Source organism: Arvicanthis niloticus, chromosome 21 (assembly GCF_011762505.2).
Source record: "Arvicanthis niloticus isolate mArvNil1 chromosome 21, mArvNil1.pat.X, whole genome shotgun sequence".
In the NCBI taxonomy this organism is placed as follows: domain Eukaryota; kingdom Metazoa; phylum Chordata; class Mammalia; order Rodentia; family Muridae; genus Arvicanthis; species Arvicanthis niloticus.
The window spans coordinates 19,450,175-19,468,008 of record NC_047678.1 but is presented as its reverse complement, the minus strand read 5'-3'; the positions used below and the strand labels follow the sequence as shown (position 1 = coordinate 19,468,008).

At 41.1% G+C, this 17,834-nt stretch overlaps 1 protein-coding gene across 6 annotated transcripts in view; it reads left to right on the top strand.

The window, feature by feature from the left end:
- The window catches only part of Pik3cb (phosphatidylinositol-4,5-bisphosphate 3-kinase catalytic subunit beta), a 103,242-nt gene that overhangs the window by 46,267 nt on the left and 39,141 nt on the right, over positions 1 to 17,834 (top strand). For all 6 annotated transcript variants that reach the window (XM_034484067.2, XM_034484069.2, XM_076917577.1 and 3 more), the window contains 2 exons: positions 2,492 to 2,662; positions 3,874 to 3,951. In XM_034484067.2, the coding sequence (XP_034339958.1) occupies positions 2,492 to 2,662; positions 3,874 to 3,951 (249 nt within the window). The remainder of the gene's footprint in view (positions 1 to 2,491; positions 2,663 to 3,873; positions 3,952 to 17,834) is intronic.

Genomic DNA, 17,834 nt, shown 5'->3' with positions numbered 1-17,834 from the left:
ACATGTATGGCATACATTCTCTATCCCATCCATGAATAAATAAATAAGCAAACAAGCCAGCTAAGTAACTGTCTTACTTTCATTGCAAGACATTAAACTGCCTCAAGTTGTTTATGGAGTCAGATGCAGTTCACATAAGAGATGGACATGCAGTATGCTACCCCATTATCCTCAAGAGTCACTTTTTACATTGCATTAATTTTTTAAGTGTGAGATAGGCTGTCATTAGTCTTGGCTGCACTGTAACTTCCTCTGTAGACCAGAGAGGTCTTAGACTCTTAGAGATCCACCTGCCTCAGCCTCCTGTGCTCTGGGACCCAGGTGTGTGCCACTGCACTTGGATCAAGATTTCTTGATCAGAAGGTTTGGCTTTGTTATCAAGGTACTTAAAGGTACTGTATTGATTTGGAAACTGAAAGGTGGTTGTTATAGAATCAGTAATTGAAAGGGGGCCAAGCTACAGGTCAGTAGAACAGTTTAAAGCCTAGGGTTGGTTGGTTGGCCTCTGTTCGATTTTGTGGTAGTGTTAGGTTTGTTTATTTTTTAAAGGGGGGGGGGGCATTCGAGACAGGGTTTCTTTGTGTAGCCCTGGCTGTCCTGTAACTCACTCTGTAGACCAGGCTGCCCTCAAACTCAGAAACCCGCCTGCCTCTGCCTCCCAAGTGCTGGGATTAAAGGTGTGTGCCACCAACTGCTCGGCAGTGTTAGAGTTTTTGAGACCAAGGTTCCACTCTGAAGCAGGGATATAATTCTGCTTCAGTCTCCAGCTGCTGAGCTACACAAGTGAGTTAGCTATCATCAGGAGTGTGGAGGTGCTACATAGTGATATCTGTGTGAAAAGAAAGTGTCAAGGCCAGTTATGGCAGTGTATTTATGTGCTTCTAGCCGTGGAGAGGCAGAGGCAAGAGGTCTGGAGACAGCAACAGGTAAGGCTATTTGATACCTTGTTTCAGGTGTCCAAATAGGAAATGGGTTGAGATTCATTTAACAGGTAACCGAATTTTATACTGTTTGTTAAGGTTGCAGTAAGTCCTCTGGTTCAGGAGGGGGCCTGGGACAGTGGCAGCTTATGTGCACAGCTCTGGGATAGTAAGCAATTGAGCTCTGGCTGAGCAGGAAGAAAAAAGTAAAAGTTCGAGGTGAGCAACCTAGAAGCACCTCTCTTCCTCACCGTCCGTCTTCTTGCACAAGGCCTCTTCCATCAGGCTAGCATCTAACATGTTGGATTATGCTTTGGATCTATAGAAGTTTATTTTCAGGAATTCATGGGATACACACACACACACACACACATTTGTAATCTTTGGCAATAGGTATAGTCACTGTCTGGTTTTTTTTTTTTTTAATTTATTTTCTGTGGATCCTCCTGGTTTTATGAAAATAAAGCAGAACCGTATGCTGAAAGACCAGAAGGTCTTTCCTGAGTAAACAGCTGGTAACACTCACCTAGAATCCTGTGCTGCAAAAAGGCCACTTCAGGCGTCCTCTGGAATGAACCACTTAGGTCAGTCCTGGCTGATTGTCTGGAGTGTGACTTGGGCATCAGACAAATAGATGTATATTTGGGTCTTAGAGATATGATGTATATAAGTTAACCCTTCTGATTTTCATGGCCACGAACTATGAAATGGAACTTGGTCTCTTGAAGACTATTATTAAGAATAACCATAATGTATATCTCTCTCTCTGACCCTAGGTAATTAGATACTCAATTAACAGTGGCTGTTTTATGTGGGGTTTTGTTGTTGATGTTTTGTTTGCTTGTTTGTTTGATGCTAGCAATTGGACTGGGTTCCTTGCGCTTGCTAGCCAGATGATCTACTTCTAAACTCCACCCGTGGCCGGAACTCTTCTGAGACAGGGTCTCCATTGCTCATAGCTGCCCTGCTGTTTTCTCAGGCTTATCTCAAACTTGTGGCCCCTAAGTTTAGTTTCCCAACAGTATACCACAAGGATGCATCACCATGCTGTGCTGTGACTTTATAGCATTTTCATTCATTTATTTTGTGTGTATTTGTATCAAAGTGTGGGGTTGTTTTTTTCCTACCACCATGTGGGTTAGTGTGAGTCATCAGACTTGGTGACTAGTGCTTTTACCTGCAGAGCCATCTCACTGAATCCTGTGTTGTAATATTTTTTTAAAATTATTTTATATTATGGCATGGGAGTTTTGCCTGTGTTTATGTATGTGCACCATGTATATACAGTGCCTACAGAGGCTAGAAGTGATTTCAGGATCCCCTGGACCTGGATTACAGTTGTTGCCCACTAGGTGTGGATTGGGGAACCAATCCAGGTCTTCTGGAAGAGTAGCCAGCAATTGCTGCATCTCCAGCTTTCCTGTGTTATTTTAAAGGATTATATTCTTGAGAGTAAATTGAGTAACATATACCTATACTGTGCATTTAGTATAGTGTTGTTCAGATTTATTTTCTTCTTTGATTTAAGTGATGCCTAAAAATGTCTATCTTCACCTCTCTTGCTATTGTAGTATATCCGGAATTGTGTCATGAATAGGACCTTGCCCCATTTCATCCTTGTGGAATGTTGTAAGATCAAGAAAATGTATGAACAAGAAATGATTGCCATAGAGGCTGCCATCAACCGAAACTCATCCAACCTTCCTCTCCCTTTACCACCAAAGAAAACACGAGTTATTTCTGTAAGTTTCCTGTGTCAGCCTTTGGTAACCCCAAAGCCATGTGATGTTCAGTTTGTGTGCTAAGTCTCAGACCTGTTTCCTTTGCTCACTTCTCCTTCTGTGAGAATCAACATCTTGGCCGAAAGTTCATCACCATTTACTTGAAAAATAGCTTTCTTCTGCATGGTATTTTTAGTGCCCCTCACCAAAAACTATCAGATGAGACATTATACTTGATCAGCTTGAGACACGGGATATCGGAAAGGCGGTATATGTCTGTTTTGTCTCTTTTTCTCAGTTTTGCTTATAGCTCTGGTCCCCAACGTGAGACTTAGAAATCCTCAGCAGCTTAATCTGTGAGGACAGTTTTGGGGTGACTGTGGGGTTATAAACAGTGCTCCATTGTTGGTTCAGGCGGGCATAGAACTTTAGACCCAAGGCAATCATCCTGCCTCAGCTTCCTGTGTTTTGGAATTACAGATCGTTTCCAACACATCCTCTTTTGCCCTCTGCTTACCTCTCTCGCTCACTTCATTTTTCAGTATTGACAGATACAAGAATCAAGTGCTAGGAGTGCTTCAATTGATAGTTATGACTTTTGACAGGGGAGGGCGCTCAGGATAGGGTTTCTTTGTGTGTAGCCCTAGCTATCCCAGAATGCACTTTGTTGTAGACCAGATTTTTTTGGAACTTAAGAGAGCCACCTGCCTCTGCTTCTGGAGTTCTGGAATGAAAGATGCACACCATCTTTCCTGGAAATGTGCCTGATTCTCAATTGTTAGATCAGAGCTGTTTTCACAACTTTGTGCTATATGACAGCTGAAAGACTAACATGACTACTTAGGGTTACCATTGTGATATAACACCACAACCAAAAGCAACGTGAGGAGGAAAGGGTTTATTTGGCTTACATATACTCAGTCATAGTACATTTGGGGAAGCCAAGGCAGGAAATCAAACAATGCAGGAACCTGATGGCAGGAGCTGATGCAGTCCATAAAGGAATGCTTGCTCTTCATGGTTTGCTCAGCCTGCTTTCCTATAGAATCCAGGACCACCAGCCTAGGAGTAGCACTACCCACAATGGACTGGACCTTTCTACATCAATCTAGACAACATTTTCTCGTCTGAGGTTCCCTCCTCAGATGACGGTAGCTTTGGTCAGGTTGACATATGCCTAGCCATTCATATCTTTACCACAAAGCCTCTGTGTTTATTTTGTTCTTTTACAGCATGTCTGGGACAACAACAACCCTTTCCAAATTGTCTTGGTAAAAGGAAATAAGCTTAACACAGAAGAAACCGTGAAAGTGAGTACTTGTTAAGAGTTGAATGGTCTTGAGCACTTATTTGTATTATTCATGAACTCTGTGGTATCGTGCGTAGAGTGTGGCAGCTTGTTATAAAACTATTGAGTATTCTGTCTCGCTTTTTGAGACAGTCTCATAATCCAGATTGGCCTCAAGCTAGCTGTGTAGGTGACGCTGCCCTTGAACTCGATTTCTGCTGCTGCCAACCAAGTGCTGGGTTACTGTGCATGAACTACTATGCCTGACAGCTTTTTAATCTTAAAGAATTATTTGGTTAGAGATTTATTGGAAAGCCTGACATTATTTTCTTAGTGTATGTCACAGAGGAAGTTCTGCCTTTAGATCAGGAACTTGGGCAGAAAGGCTTACATGTGCTGACTTACTGGACATAGTAAACATTTGCTGTGTTTGTATGTTAGAAGTAAGGTTTCTATTTGTACAACCTAAAGCTACTGTTTGAGCAGCTGGTATTAACATAGGGACTTTTGTCTTGTTCTCAGCTCAGTTTTCTTTTTAAACTGCATATTTATGGCTGATTTGCAGTTCACTTATTTTTTGTTTTAATGGTATCTTTTCCTTATAATTTAAAATATTGTTTTCTTCATTTTTCTTCTTTTCTTTTTTAAAAAAAGGCAGCTTCTCTATATAATCCTGGGTGTCTTGCTAGAATTTCTTTTTCTGTCTCTTTCTTTTTTTTTGAGAGAGAGAGAGAGAGAGAGAGAGAGAGAGAGAGAGAGAGAGAGAGAGAGAGAGAGAGGCTCTCGTGTAGCTCAGGCTGGCCTAAAACTTATTCTTGCAAAACAGATAACCTTGGATTCCTGATCTTCTGCCTCCAACCTGCCAAGCATTGGGATTACAGGCACATGCTACCTTACCAAGCTTTTAGTGTTTCTCCAATTTAAAAAGTATGTCACAGGGTAAGAGAGATGGCTCAGTGTCAAACAGCACTTACTGCTCTTGCAGAAGACTCAGATTCAGCCGTACCCAACACGCATATAGCACCTAACAACCATCTGTAACTCTTGTTCTGGATTACCCAATGCACTCTCTGACCTCCATGGACTCCTGTGTATTCATGGTATGCTTGAATTCACATAGGCACATACATAAACATGTATGAGTTCCCACATATGCATGTGTGCAGACACACATAACCACACACATATATACAACAATAAGTAAAACTTTTGTAAAAAGGGTCTCATGACTTTACAACACAGTATTGTAAGGATGGAGAAAGAAGATGTTCATCTCCTCCTGTCATCTTCTTGCCATCTGAAGGGAGTCTAACTCAAGCCTCATCACTGTCCTTTGTGTTTAAACTGATGCAGACACACACAGATGAGCAGCAAGAATGTTTGGGTGCATTTATTTTTTCTGTTGAGTGTTGCTGTTGATCAAATAGTAATTTATTTACTTTTGAATATGTCTTAGACATTCTGTGGATTAGCAAATAGTCAATAGAATTCCTTAAGGATTTCATTCTTAAAAGTGGAAACCAAACACAGTGATAGAATGTGCTGTTATGAGCCTATAATCCCAGCAATTACAGGAAGACCACGAATTTTAAACACTATGGAAAGATATGCGGGCAGAGTTTATATAGTCAGATCCTTTAGAACATAGTGTATATTTTGTATTCTATACACGTGTGTGCTTTCACCCAGGAATCTCCTTACACAGATACATAATGTACAGACGTACGTACAGATGGGACTGCATCCTTGCTCCTCTCCTCTGGAGTCTATCGTGTGAATTCCAAACCTTTTATCAGTTCTTTATTTTGGTATTGATTGTTTTTTTAACTCTGCTGGGTGTTTGTCCTGGGGCTTTACACATGATAAGCAAGCCCCCATCACTGAGCAGTTCTTTATTTCTTTAAAAACTTACTACATTTTATTTACTGATTGTGTGTGTCAGTGCATGCACAGCTGCACCACAGTATGCATGTAAAGTCAGAGGATGACTTGGTTGGACATTGGCTTTCTCCTTCCACCGCGGGTCTCAGGGGTCATTGTGCTTAGCTACAGACACCACTGCCTGCTGAGCCATCTTGCTGGCCTAGTTCTTTACTGCTATTGTGTTTTTTTTATTATTATTATTTAAGAATAATAGTTCTTTTACTTTCATTCAGTTTCTTCTTCCAGAAGATTAATCAAACATTCAATATGTGTTTTATTTTTCTGTAACACATTATACTTCATTTCTTTGTTGGTGGCAGAATGAGTCCTTAGTATTTTATGTCCACAACATTGTCATTTTCCATCAACTGTTGTCGTGGAGAGAAGTGTGCTTGATGACCTGCCACTTAATGTGTGTTTACCCACCTATGCACCTTGTCTGTCTGATTCTCTTATCCTCCCATCTCATGACATCATAGAATAAGCTAAAGAGAAGCAATGACAATATTTCCTGCAGATGCAGATTACTAGAAAGGTTAGGTATTCTAGTTCTATGGTAATAAAAAGTAAAAAACAAACAGGAAAGCAACCACTTTGCATCTTTCCCAGCCTTTTCTTTCCTGAGTTCCTTGGCTGAGATGTGCATTACAAACAGAAGAGATGGGTGTGTGAATGCCCCAGGGTTTCCTGTAACCACGGCTAAGAGAGGACCACTGTGCATGCCTACACATGACTGCTGACATGCATCACAGACACATGAGAACACAGATGTATTTGGCGACTTAGTAGGAAGATCTGGCTTGAGTGGTTTTGGAAGTATATAATGCCACTTCGGGATCTGCAAAATTGACAAGATGGAGACACAAGGGAGCCAGTGCTTTTGTTCTTGTCTGAGTGAGAAAGGCTGAGGACTCACCAATGTTCATGGCATAGATCATGTCTGAAGTCCTGCTGAAGACCCCAGAGAGTCAGTGTTTCAGTCCCAGTCCTATGGCGTGAGAAAAGCATGTCTGTTACAAGTTACAAGACTTAATAGTCTGTAGGCTTTCATTTTTTCCTCATGAAAATTACTGGACACCATTTTATTTTTTTGGGGGTGGGGTGGGGTGGGTGAGTGGGCCAGGCAGGAGTCTTACACTGCAGTACAGGAACTTGCAGAAACCCTCCTGCCTCTTATAGCCTCACCATTAATTAGAAGCATGTATTAGCTGGCTGACTTATTTCCTTATGTGCAGTGCCTCTCATTTGTATCAGGATACTGTTGGCCCAGATGGAGTTCAATAGAATGACTTGTTTGGCATTCTCAGGTGCGAAGACAAAAGGACAGATTAGTGGGTGAGTTGGAACTGCTTTATAGACAAGCCGACCATGGTCAGATGCGGAAAGTAGAAAATTCTTCCCCTTGTCTACTTTCTTTTCTTTAATTTCATTGTTTTTTTGTTTGTTTGTTTTTTTAAGATAGGGTTTCTCTGTGTAGCTCTGGCTGTCCTAGAACTCCATCTGTACACCTAGTTGGCTTTGAACTCAGAGTTCAAAGGCATATGCCTTTGCCTCAAGTGTTGGGATCAACAGCATATGCCACCACAGCCTGGTCTGGTCATTTTTTAAAAATTGTGTGTATGTATGATGTCACATGTATCCCAGTTCTCTAAGAATCCAGAAAAGGGTGTTGAACACCTTGAAGCTGGAGTTATAGGCGGTTGTAAGCCACCCTGTCTGGGTGCTGGTAACATAATTCAAATCCTTTGGAACTGCAGCAAATGATCTTACCACTGTCTCTATTCCCGCCCCCTCTGCCTTGTCTATTTTCTCAGTAAAGTAATGTGTGGTTATTTTTCTTGCTTACGTGTTTGAGGGAATTTACTTCACACTATCTTATCCTTGATTTTTCTTTGTGGAAAGGGTTTTGATGAAGAAATTCAGAGCAGCCAAGTGATGGTAGCACACGCTTTAATCCCAGCACCAGGGAGGCAGAGGCTTGCAGGTCTCTGCACTGAGAGCCAGCCTGGTCTACAGATTGAGTTCTCAGATAGCCAGGGCTACACAGAGAAACCTTGTCTTGAAAAAACAAACAAACAAACAAACAAAAAAAGAAATTTCAAATTTTTTAAATTTCCTCAGAGGCTATGTAAGTAGTAAAATTTTCTGTTTCTTTGGTGTCCATTTTGCTAATTTTTATTTTTCAGCGAAGTACCTACGAAGTACCTTCTGATCTACAGGTGTTCCTCCAAACTTTCTTATTTTTGTTTGTTTGGCTTTGAGACATGGTCTCGCTCAGTAGCTTTGGCTGTTCTAGAACTCTCTTTGTAGACCAGAGTAGTCTCAACTCATTGAGATCTACCTGCTTCTATCTCCCAAATGCTGGAATTACAGGCATGTGCCACTATAGCCACCACTGATATTGTGTGTGTGTGTGTGTGTGTGTGTGTGTGTATAGCATGTTTGTGCACAAATCACATGCTTGTGTGAGCATGTATATGCCATGTTAATGTAGGTGGCCGTTGCCCTTTTTAGGTGCTAGGAACTGAGGTTGGCCTTCTGGAAAAGCAGTGAGTGCTCTTAACCTGGGAGTCATTGGAGCTGTAGAATCCCTTTAAAGAATCACTAAATAGGCCAGGCTCAAGGAAGATGATCTCCTCCTGTGAAGTTGGTTCTTTTGAGTAGCACATCTAATCATCAGAGTGTAGTCCGTCACAGCTACAAAACCAGAAGTCACACAGGCAGGCTCTGTGAGATCTGAGCAGAAACGTCAAGCTGCTCGGGGATGATTCACTACTCTGCTCTCTGGCTTCCTCGTCAGTCTTGGCCCAGTTTTTTTTTTTTTTTTTTTTTTAAGTCTTTCATGTATACATAGCTTTGTTTATTTTTTTGTGATAGTGTGTCATGTGGTCCAAGCTCATCTTAGACTCACTCACAGCTTAGGATGACCTCAGACTCTTGATCCTCCTATCTCCCAGCTGCTGGGGTTATAGGCACATGCTGCTACACATTTGTGTGTCTTATGTACACATACTGACAGACATGTACATCTTATGTGGGCATGTGCTGCCATGCAAATGCACATCCTACAGTCGAGTAGATACCTTAGCTCACTCTTGCTCACAATATAGAAGATAACATTAGGCAGTCAGAGCATAGAGAAGCCAGGAGCCACCCTAGTTGGAAAGACAACAGAAATTCACCTTAGCTTCAGTCTCTTTTTATTTTTCTTCCTTATTAAATTATTTTTTCTTTTATCTATTATATGTGCTTGAGTGTAGTCACATGGTGTTTGTGTGAGGTCAGGACAACTTTAGGGAGTTGGTAGGTTCTCTCCTTCCTCTGTGGGAATCACTTTTACCTCCTGAGCCATCTGGCCAGCTCTGTTAGTTTCTCCTCGTTTACTCTAGTGTCTAAATAGGCGGCAGCGGAGGCAGTTATCTGGGAGATTTTAGGATGGGCAGGATCCTAAATCTCAGGAGCGAGCTAGTTGTCTGTCCATTAGAGGTGCTGTAATCCCAAGAGTATGCTTTATCATTCTGAGGTTTTCTCCCTGCTTCTTTTGAACAGAAAATGCTTAGCATAGCTTGCAAGAGATACACATGTATAAAAGCCCAACTTTCTGGTTGGATGAAGAATATACTGGAGTTACAATAAATTACTTGTAAGATTACAGAATAAGTGGAGTTTGGAAAGTATGGTTAAGTTTCATATGCTGTTCAGCTCATTTCTCAGCTGTGCATTTGAGGGCCTGTGCCTCCAGTCTCGGACTGGCTGGTATGTGCACATGTGCAAGTAGTCCTGCACAAGCACTGAAGGTGTTGGAGCTGTAACTGACTTAGAAGGCTCATTGGAGTACCTCAAATAAAAAGGCAGGGCTCTGCATTGGATGTGCACACAACCCAGCATTTCATTACTAATAGAAGGTCTGAGGTATAGTTCAGAAGCACTTGGTGTAGAAAAAAACTAAGAAAACTCGAAGTTGTGTGGGCAGTGACAGTCATCAGATGAATTGCTGAGGTGATGCACGTGTCACAGAGACAGAATATATAAAGGAAGAAAGTCTCGGCTGAGACACCAAAGGTAAAATTGTACAATGACACACTCTGCTTACTTGAGAGATGAGGCAGGATGATATCCAGGTCAGCCCAGGCGATAGCCTAACATCTCTCTAAAACAAACAAAACCTTGAATCAAGAAGCGAAGAGGAATGGTGGCTCTTGTCTATAATCCTAGCAGTTGGGAGGTAGAGACAGAAAAATCGAGAGTTGAAGGTCATTTTTTAATACATAGTAAGTTGAATTCCAGACTACCCTGGAATATTGGAAACTCTGTCTCAAAACACCAAAACAAGCTAAAAATTTCACACCTATGGAATACAGTATTTTAAGATGTATAAGTTAACTAAATTAATGTGGTTGCAGAATGGCATCAAGAAGGAAATGTTAGTGAACTTAAAGATCATGCAATACACTTCTGATTTTGAACAGCAGAGAACAGAGTGGTGGGCAGAATGCTGTGTGTTTCAAGGACCAGGGGGCAGTTCCAGGAGGTCTCAGAAAGAGCGGGAAAAGGGTACAGTTGAGAAACTCCAGATTACCTAAAGAAGTAATCACAGGAAACCTTTTCATATTGGCAAAGGATCTCAGCATTACAGATTCAAGAAGCTGGCTGCGGTACCCAAATCTGACCCAGGCATATTCTGCATTACATGTAGTCATTCATCACAGTACCTCCTTGCCTTGTGATGTTAGTTTCAGCACTCCTAATCAATTAAAATATAAGTAAAAAAAAAAAATTGAAGCGCTATCCTTTTATCTTCCTCCTTTATTGGGTGGGACACTAAATACGTTGTGTGGTGAGTTTGCACATTTAATGTAGCCATCATCAACACTACCACATGCCTGGTTAGTTTTCCTCTAAGTCAGAACAAAGCTGCCCCTTGACAGATTGTGATGTAACAAACTAACATTTGTTCTCTGGCACAGAGCTTACAAACAAAGCCCATGTCATTTCCTAAATGATAGGAGAATCCTAATTATGGTGAGCAAGTTGGACTGTGTGAGGATAGGGTATCATGTAGCACAGGCTAGCCTTGAACTCTCTCTCTCTTCCCAGCTGCTGCATCTCAAGTGCTGGCATCACGAGAGTTCCACTATATCTGGCTGGAGCATCTTTCAGTATAACTTTTGACCCAGTCCCTAGTTCTGAGAGAGAACTTCCAAAACCCTTGGTGTTTGTGTTGGTTGAAGAGTTTCTTCTTGTTCTGTTGATTTTGTTTTTAAATTAATGAGTTCACCAGTAGCTAAAACACCCCTACATAGCTCCAGGATAAGGGCTGGTTATCAGAGATACGACTAATGTGGTGTGAAGAGTGGGCTAAATCCTGGTCTCACTCGATGACCACAAGGTTAGGCAAAAGACTAGACACCAACTTAATGACCAGTGGCCAGTGATTAATTATTTGCGCCTACTTTGGACTTTTACTCAAAGCTGCTCTTTTAGAGGACCCAGGTTTGGTTCTCAGACCCTACATGGAAGCTCAAAACTCTCTGTTAACTGCATTCTAGGGGATCCAGTGCCCTCTTACAACCCTATGTAACTCTGATTCCAGGGAATCTGGTGCCCTCTTTTGGCCTCTGCAAGCACCAGACATTCATATAGCATGCTTACATACATGCAAGGGAAAACATTCATGCACATAAATCCAAACAACAAAACTATAGTGGCTGTAGAGATGATGGCTCAGTAGTTAAGAGAACTGCCTGTTGTTCCAGAGGACCAGGGTTCAATTTCCAGCACCTAGATGGCAGCTAATAACCACTTGTGACTCTAATTCTAGAGGGTACATGGACATATATGCAGGCAGAAATCTATACATATAAAATTAATTTTAATTTAAAAACAACAAAAATTCTTAACTAGTAGTTCATATGAGCTCTGGGCTGGTCACTACATCATCGGATTGTTCATCGCTGTCCTTTTTAATAGTTACTAAAATAAACTAGTGGTCTTGCTTCCCATAGCTCCTGAACCCTTCCACGGAATTACTGGATTTGGAGGTAGGGTTCATTTCTAATTGATCAGAAGTATTGAGACCTGGAACTTGAACCCTGCAACTGAAGTGGGGAGAAGGCTTGTGACCTAAGGTTATGGTTAGCGTCAGCACTGGACTGACTGTAGGATGTCCATACAGGGGGCAAAAAACCAACCAAACAAACAAACAAACAATCCACGTATTTGGTGCCTGAATACAGAGATTGGTCCTCCTTCAGATAAGTGATGAGGGATCCAGAGTGATGTACTTTACAACAGAGTGGAACTCACCCTTCATGTGCGGATCTCTTTTTTATGTCTGATACCTAAAGGCAAAAAGTAGTGGATTTTGGCCAGAGTGTGGATCAAGAAATAAATTAAGGTGTTGATGTTGTGGAAAAGGTTCAAATCTTGCCCAACACAACATTTTTAATTGGTGAGTATAGGAATGTGTTGTGTGTTGGCTTGACAGCTCCCTGTTGCCACACAATGGCCAGTCTTTTGCATGACAAAGCCTGTTTCTCTTGATTCTGAGGTTTTAGGGATTATGAAAAAGGACTTAACTACAGTGAGATAAAACTAAGGGGGCATATTGACACTTGGAAATTCTTAGTTTTTGAAAATAATGAAACAAAAAATAGTTTTATGTGTTGTTTTTCCAAAAAGAAAAACCTTTGTTAGAGTTACAGAATTCTAAATTCAGAAAGTAAAGTTTCCATCACTTCGTTATGTAAACCATTTAAAATATCTACTTACCTTTAACCGCTTTCAACTTTATTTTAGTGAGTTACCAGAATTCTCAGGCAGAAATAATTTCCTCTTAAATAATTCATAATAGGACTACTAAATAATGCTTTTTATATTCTGCCCAGCACATTTCTCTAGGGTGTAAGGTCTTTATTGTAACCACGCTGAAGTTAGACTAATTCTTTGTTACTCTTTCTCAGATCACACTCATCTCTGTGCTATCTACAGCTAGCAAAGGACTTCTCTAGCCCATGCACTTGAGTCTCTGGGGCTTTATAAACAGTGTCATCCATAATACCCACAATGCCACTATACTTCCTGTGTCTAAGGCTTGACAGAAGTTTGTTGGTGTTGGTTGCCTAGAATTTGCCCTACAGACCAGGCTGAATTCACAGAGATCCTCCTGCATCTGCATCCTGAGTGTTGAAATTACAGGCATTCTGTCTTGCTTTGTTTTTAAGCTGTTATTAAGTAATACTCATTTAGCACATATGTGGTGGGTGCTTGCTTTAATTTCTTAGTGATCATCCAAATAACAGAACATGGCATGGTTGTAAAGCCCAGGTTCTCTTTTATCAACAAAACCTTAGAGAGTGTTCATTTTTAAAGTCATAGTTTACTGAATGTATTATATTTCTGAATTAAGTTCCAGCTATAGGAAGTAACAAGTACATATAATTTTAAGGACACTGGAGTTCTAAGATATACCATGTTTATAATAAATCTCCACATGACTGATTCAAAATGTATTCCATGTGCTTTACTCATGATTTATCTAGTCACATTTCAAAAATAGTTTGTAGGAATTACATGTTCTTTCGTATAGTAGACATAGTAAGTTTTGACTTTTTAAAACATAAGGAGGATATTCAGTTTACAAATAACCAAAGTCTTATTGATAGAGAGCTTTCCTCCCATGCAAAAGCTGGGTTCAGTCCCCAACACTGTGTAACGAGGTGTAATGGAGCACATGTGTAATCCTCTCACTTGGGACATGGGGACAAGAAGATCACATGGTCATGCTTACGTGTATAACAACATCAAGGCCAGTCTGAGCTACATGAGAAACTGTCTTTAAAGAAAGTGGTTTGTGTGTGTGTGTCTGTGTGTACACTTGTGTATGTGTGTGTACTCGTATACCAGGCTTAGGGTAAGATTAAATGGAAGACACTCTGCTGGGTGTAGTAGAATGTCCCTGTGGTCCCAGCACTTGGGAAGAGGCAGGAGGTTCAGGAGTTCAAAGAAGTCTGGAGAGGTGGCTCAGTAGTTAAGGGCACCGGCTGCTCTTGCAGAGGACCTGAGTTCAGTTTCCAGCACCCACATGGTAGATGATACCATCTTTAGCTCCAATTCCAGGGATCTGACACCTCACACATGGTGTGTATATGCAGACAGAATACTCCTAAGCATTAAATAAAATGAATACATACGAAAAATCTATTTTAAAAGTGAGTAATTAAGGAAATAAAGATCTTGTGAGTTCAGGATAGAGTTAAAGACTTTCTACATTATAAAGCTCCTAACCTGGGATTACAGTGAGCAGCTGACCCTTGGTACCCACCCTTTATTTGGAGTTTTGTGATGTCTTTGGTAGCCATGAAGACATCTGATTTTCAGATTTCAACCTCTGATAGCCCATTCCAATCTACCACTCCTGTATGACTTTACTCTTTATTAGCCATGGTGTGTGTCTGCTTGCTAAGCAGCAAAGCCTAATTTCTATATTAGGTACATAATTTGTTCTTAATATTTTTAAAAAATACCTCAACTAGTAATGAGATATTGTCTCATTGATCTAATATGCTACAACTCCTAAATTACAGAAGGTATCCTGTCATTTCAAGATACTATCTTCAAGTAACAGGAAACCTCTCTAAGAAAGATAGCTTAACAGGCTTTGGAAAAATTTGTAATTTACTGACTGAAGCTGGCTCATCCCATGAGATAGTAAAATTCGTGCAGTATTGATGAGTGAGGGCAAGATAAGGAGTGGCTTAATTAATAGTGTCTCATTTGACCCTCCTCAGTCAGTGCTAATCTGTCCATGGACATGGGCGGAGCAAACAGTAATTAGATTGATCTCTGATACAGCTTTCCAGAGTGTGACAGGGGAGGAGAAATGGGTGCTTGGGGAGTTCTGGTGAAGTGCAGGCAGAATAACTGAGGGAATATGTGTTAGTTGTGAAACAGAGGTCATGCAGTCGAGTGTTGGAGTGAGTTGTCACAGTGGGTGACTAAAGGAAGACAGCTGTGGCAGGCACACGGCTTAGGCACTTGCTGCCAAGCTGGGCTACCTGAGTTCCATCTTTGACTCACATGATAGAAGGAGAGTTAGCTCTCACCGACTTCCATATACATGCCCACACACATACATTCATGTATACACGGAAGAAATAAAATGTAAAAACATGAAATGGAAGGATTAGTGATTTGTAGGTACTAGGCTGTGGGAGAAGACAAATTCAAAACGCAACTAGATTTTCAGGACAGAGAAAGCAGGTACTCTAGGAATTTTGGAGCCAAGGAATTTAGAAGCTAGACAGCTTGTTTCCTTCCTCTCTCATGTTTACTCTCACCCCCACTCTAAAAAGAAGAACCAGTCTTAAAGATTGGTTAATTTGTTGGCACAGGGTCTCACTGTGTAGCTGTGGCTGGTCTGGAACTTGCTATGTAGAGTATACTAGCCTTGAACTCACAGATCCACCCCTCCTCCCTCCTCCCTCCTCCCTCCTCCCTCCTCCCTCCTCCCTCCTCCCAGTTCCGGGATTAAAGATGTATGCCATTATGCCTGGCAGATTTATTTTATGTTAATTCACGTGTGTGTGGCGAACTGCACTTGATCCTGTCTTCTATAAGAACAGTTGTGTTCTTAACTGCTCTGTCTAGCTCCAGATTGTTTTCCTGAGGTGAGTAGACTGGGTCTCAGTATTTCCATCTCTTGATCCTGTTGTGTGCATCCAAGTACAGAGACTGCACACGCAGCCTCATTTATTACATTTTGTACATGTGTCTGTATGTCTGTACATGTATGTGTGTGTGTATGTATATGTATGTATGTGCGTGCACGCATTCATGTGTGTATGCACAAGTGCAAACCAGAAGTCAAGCATGTTTCTTAGGAAAAAATTACATCTAAAAATATTCATCTGTCCGTCCGTCCATCCATCCATCCATCCATCCATCCATCCATCAATCATGTGTTTGCACATACATGTTTGGATGTCAGATGACAACTTGTGGGAATGTTTTCTTCCACTGTGTGGGTCTTAGGGGTCAGGAATAGTAGCAAAGCCCCTGTACCTGCTGAACCATTACACTGGTCCTAAAATTAGGTTTTCAGTTTAAAAAGTCTTTAACCATTTTAAGTGCTTCCTAGAATATTAATTTAGAAATATTTAAAAGATAGCAAAAGTAGAATCAAAGGTCATTTAGGGGTTGACAGTAACTAATATTACTGGCATCCAACTATAAATTGCTTTATTCATGTTCTTCCCAGAATATGGTCACAGTGCAACTATGCTTTTAATAGTAATTGAATTATTCCACTCTTCATCTAAGATCCTGCTGTAGATATATTTTAATTGCTTTTATAATGGATTGAAAGTGAAAGACAAGTTGGGCAGTGGTGGCACACGCCTTTAATCCCAGCACTTGGGTGGCAGAGGCAGGCAAATTTCTGAGTTCAAGGCCAGCCTGGTCTACAGAGTTGAGTTCCAGGACAGCCAGGGCTACACAGAGAAACCCTGTCTCAAAAAAGAAAAAAAGGAAAAAAAAAGAAAAGAGAGAAAGAGAAAAGAAAGTGAAAGACAAAAGTGTCTAAGTGGATGCTGATGCTGTGCTTAGTGTGGTAGGAAACATCAGTGGATGTGGAAGGAAGGCTGGTGACTTTGGTATTGGTGAGTTTGGCATTGGTGATGCCGAGAGAGTGTCTCATGGGAAGGAACAGTGGAACCATGGCAGAGTGCCTGGGGAGTTGGGAGCAAGGTGGACCAGCATTTGAATGGCCAGCCTGGACTATGTGACAACCTGCTGTAACAAATAATATAAATGTATTCAGGAAAGTAATACTTTATCATAGCTAGTTCCCCAGTAATGGCACAGAGAGACCAAGATTTATTTAATTAAGCTGTACTGCACAATACCTGGGCAGTCAATGATTTATTTTAATCCTCTGGGCTAATTGGGCTACCTCTTAGCCAAAACCCTTGACTACTTGCCTTTTAGTATTGGTCTGGCTTCTGGGCTTCAGGTGTATTTTCCCATGATGTCTCCTCTCTCCCTCCTTGTGGCTGAATCTGCCTTTCTTCTCTCTTCCCACTTCCTCCTTCCCTGGCTGGTGGAAGTTCCAGTCTATTCTCTCTTCTGCCTAGCCATTGGCTGGTTTGGTTTTTTTTTTTTTTTTTTTTTGGTATTTTTTATTGACAATTCAGAGAATAAATGGTAAACATTGCTTATACAAACTTGAGATAGAAGATTGCTGACATAAGCATTATACTGCCACATCCTGAGTGAAATGAGATATGAGGGCAGAGAAATTCACATTTGAATAACACAGGGTAATCTTTACACTGTAAACATTATACCTCCCATCTATGTCAAACATAATTAAATCCCATATATGATTAAATATGTGTCATATGTCATATAGACAGGGCTATGAATAAGATGATACAAGGACATTTGTCTTCAAAAGTGTGCCATTGTTGGTCCTGCCCTGCTTGATAACCTGTCTGTTGGGTATTGTGTTCCTACTGGGAGGCCTTACTGCATTAAGCAGGTCTGCTGGCAGCTACTGAGTACAGGCTTCTCAGAGGAGAGCCCATCACTTTTCTGAGGTGGAGCCCCAGAGCTTACTGGCCAGTCAGCCAAGCCGAGTTAATAAGGTCCAGTTTACTGAGAGAACTCATCTTTAAAAGTACGGTGGACAGTGAAAGAGAAAGAGGAAGACACACAACGTAGGCCACTTCCTCTAGCTGCACAGACATATCTGTTTACAAGGAACTGTATGAAGTTAATTCATTTTCATTTCCCATGGCATTTCTTGTTGTGCTGGCAAGCTATTCCTGTATGCCGTGTCAGGGCACTACAAAAGATACAGGAGCAAAGGGTAGTCAGAGATGCTTACTTTATGCACAGTGCTGGACTCTGGTGCATGCTAGGCAAGTAGTCTGCCACCTAAGCTGCATCGCTGTCACTGGTAAATCTTACTAGACATTTTAC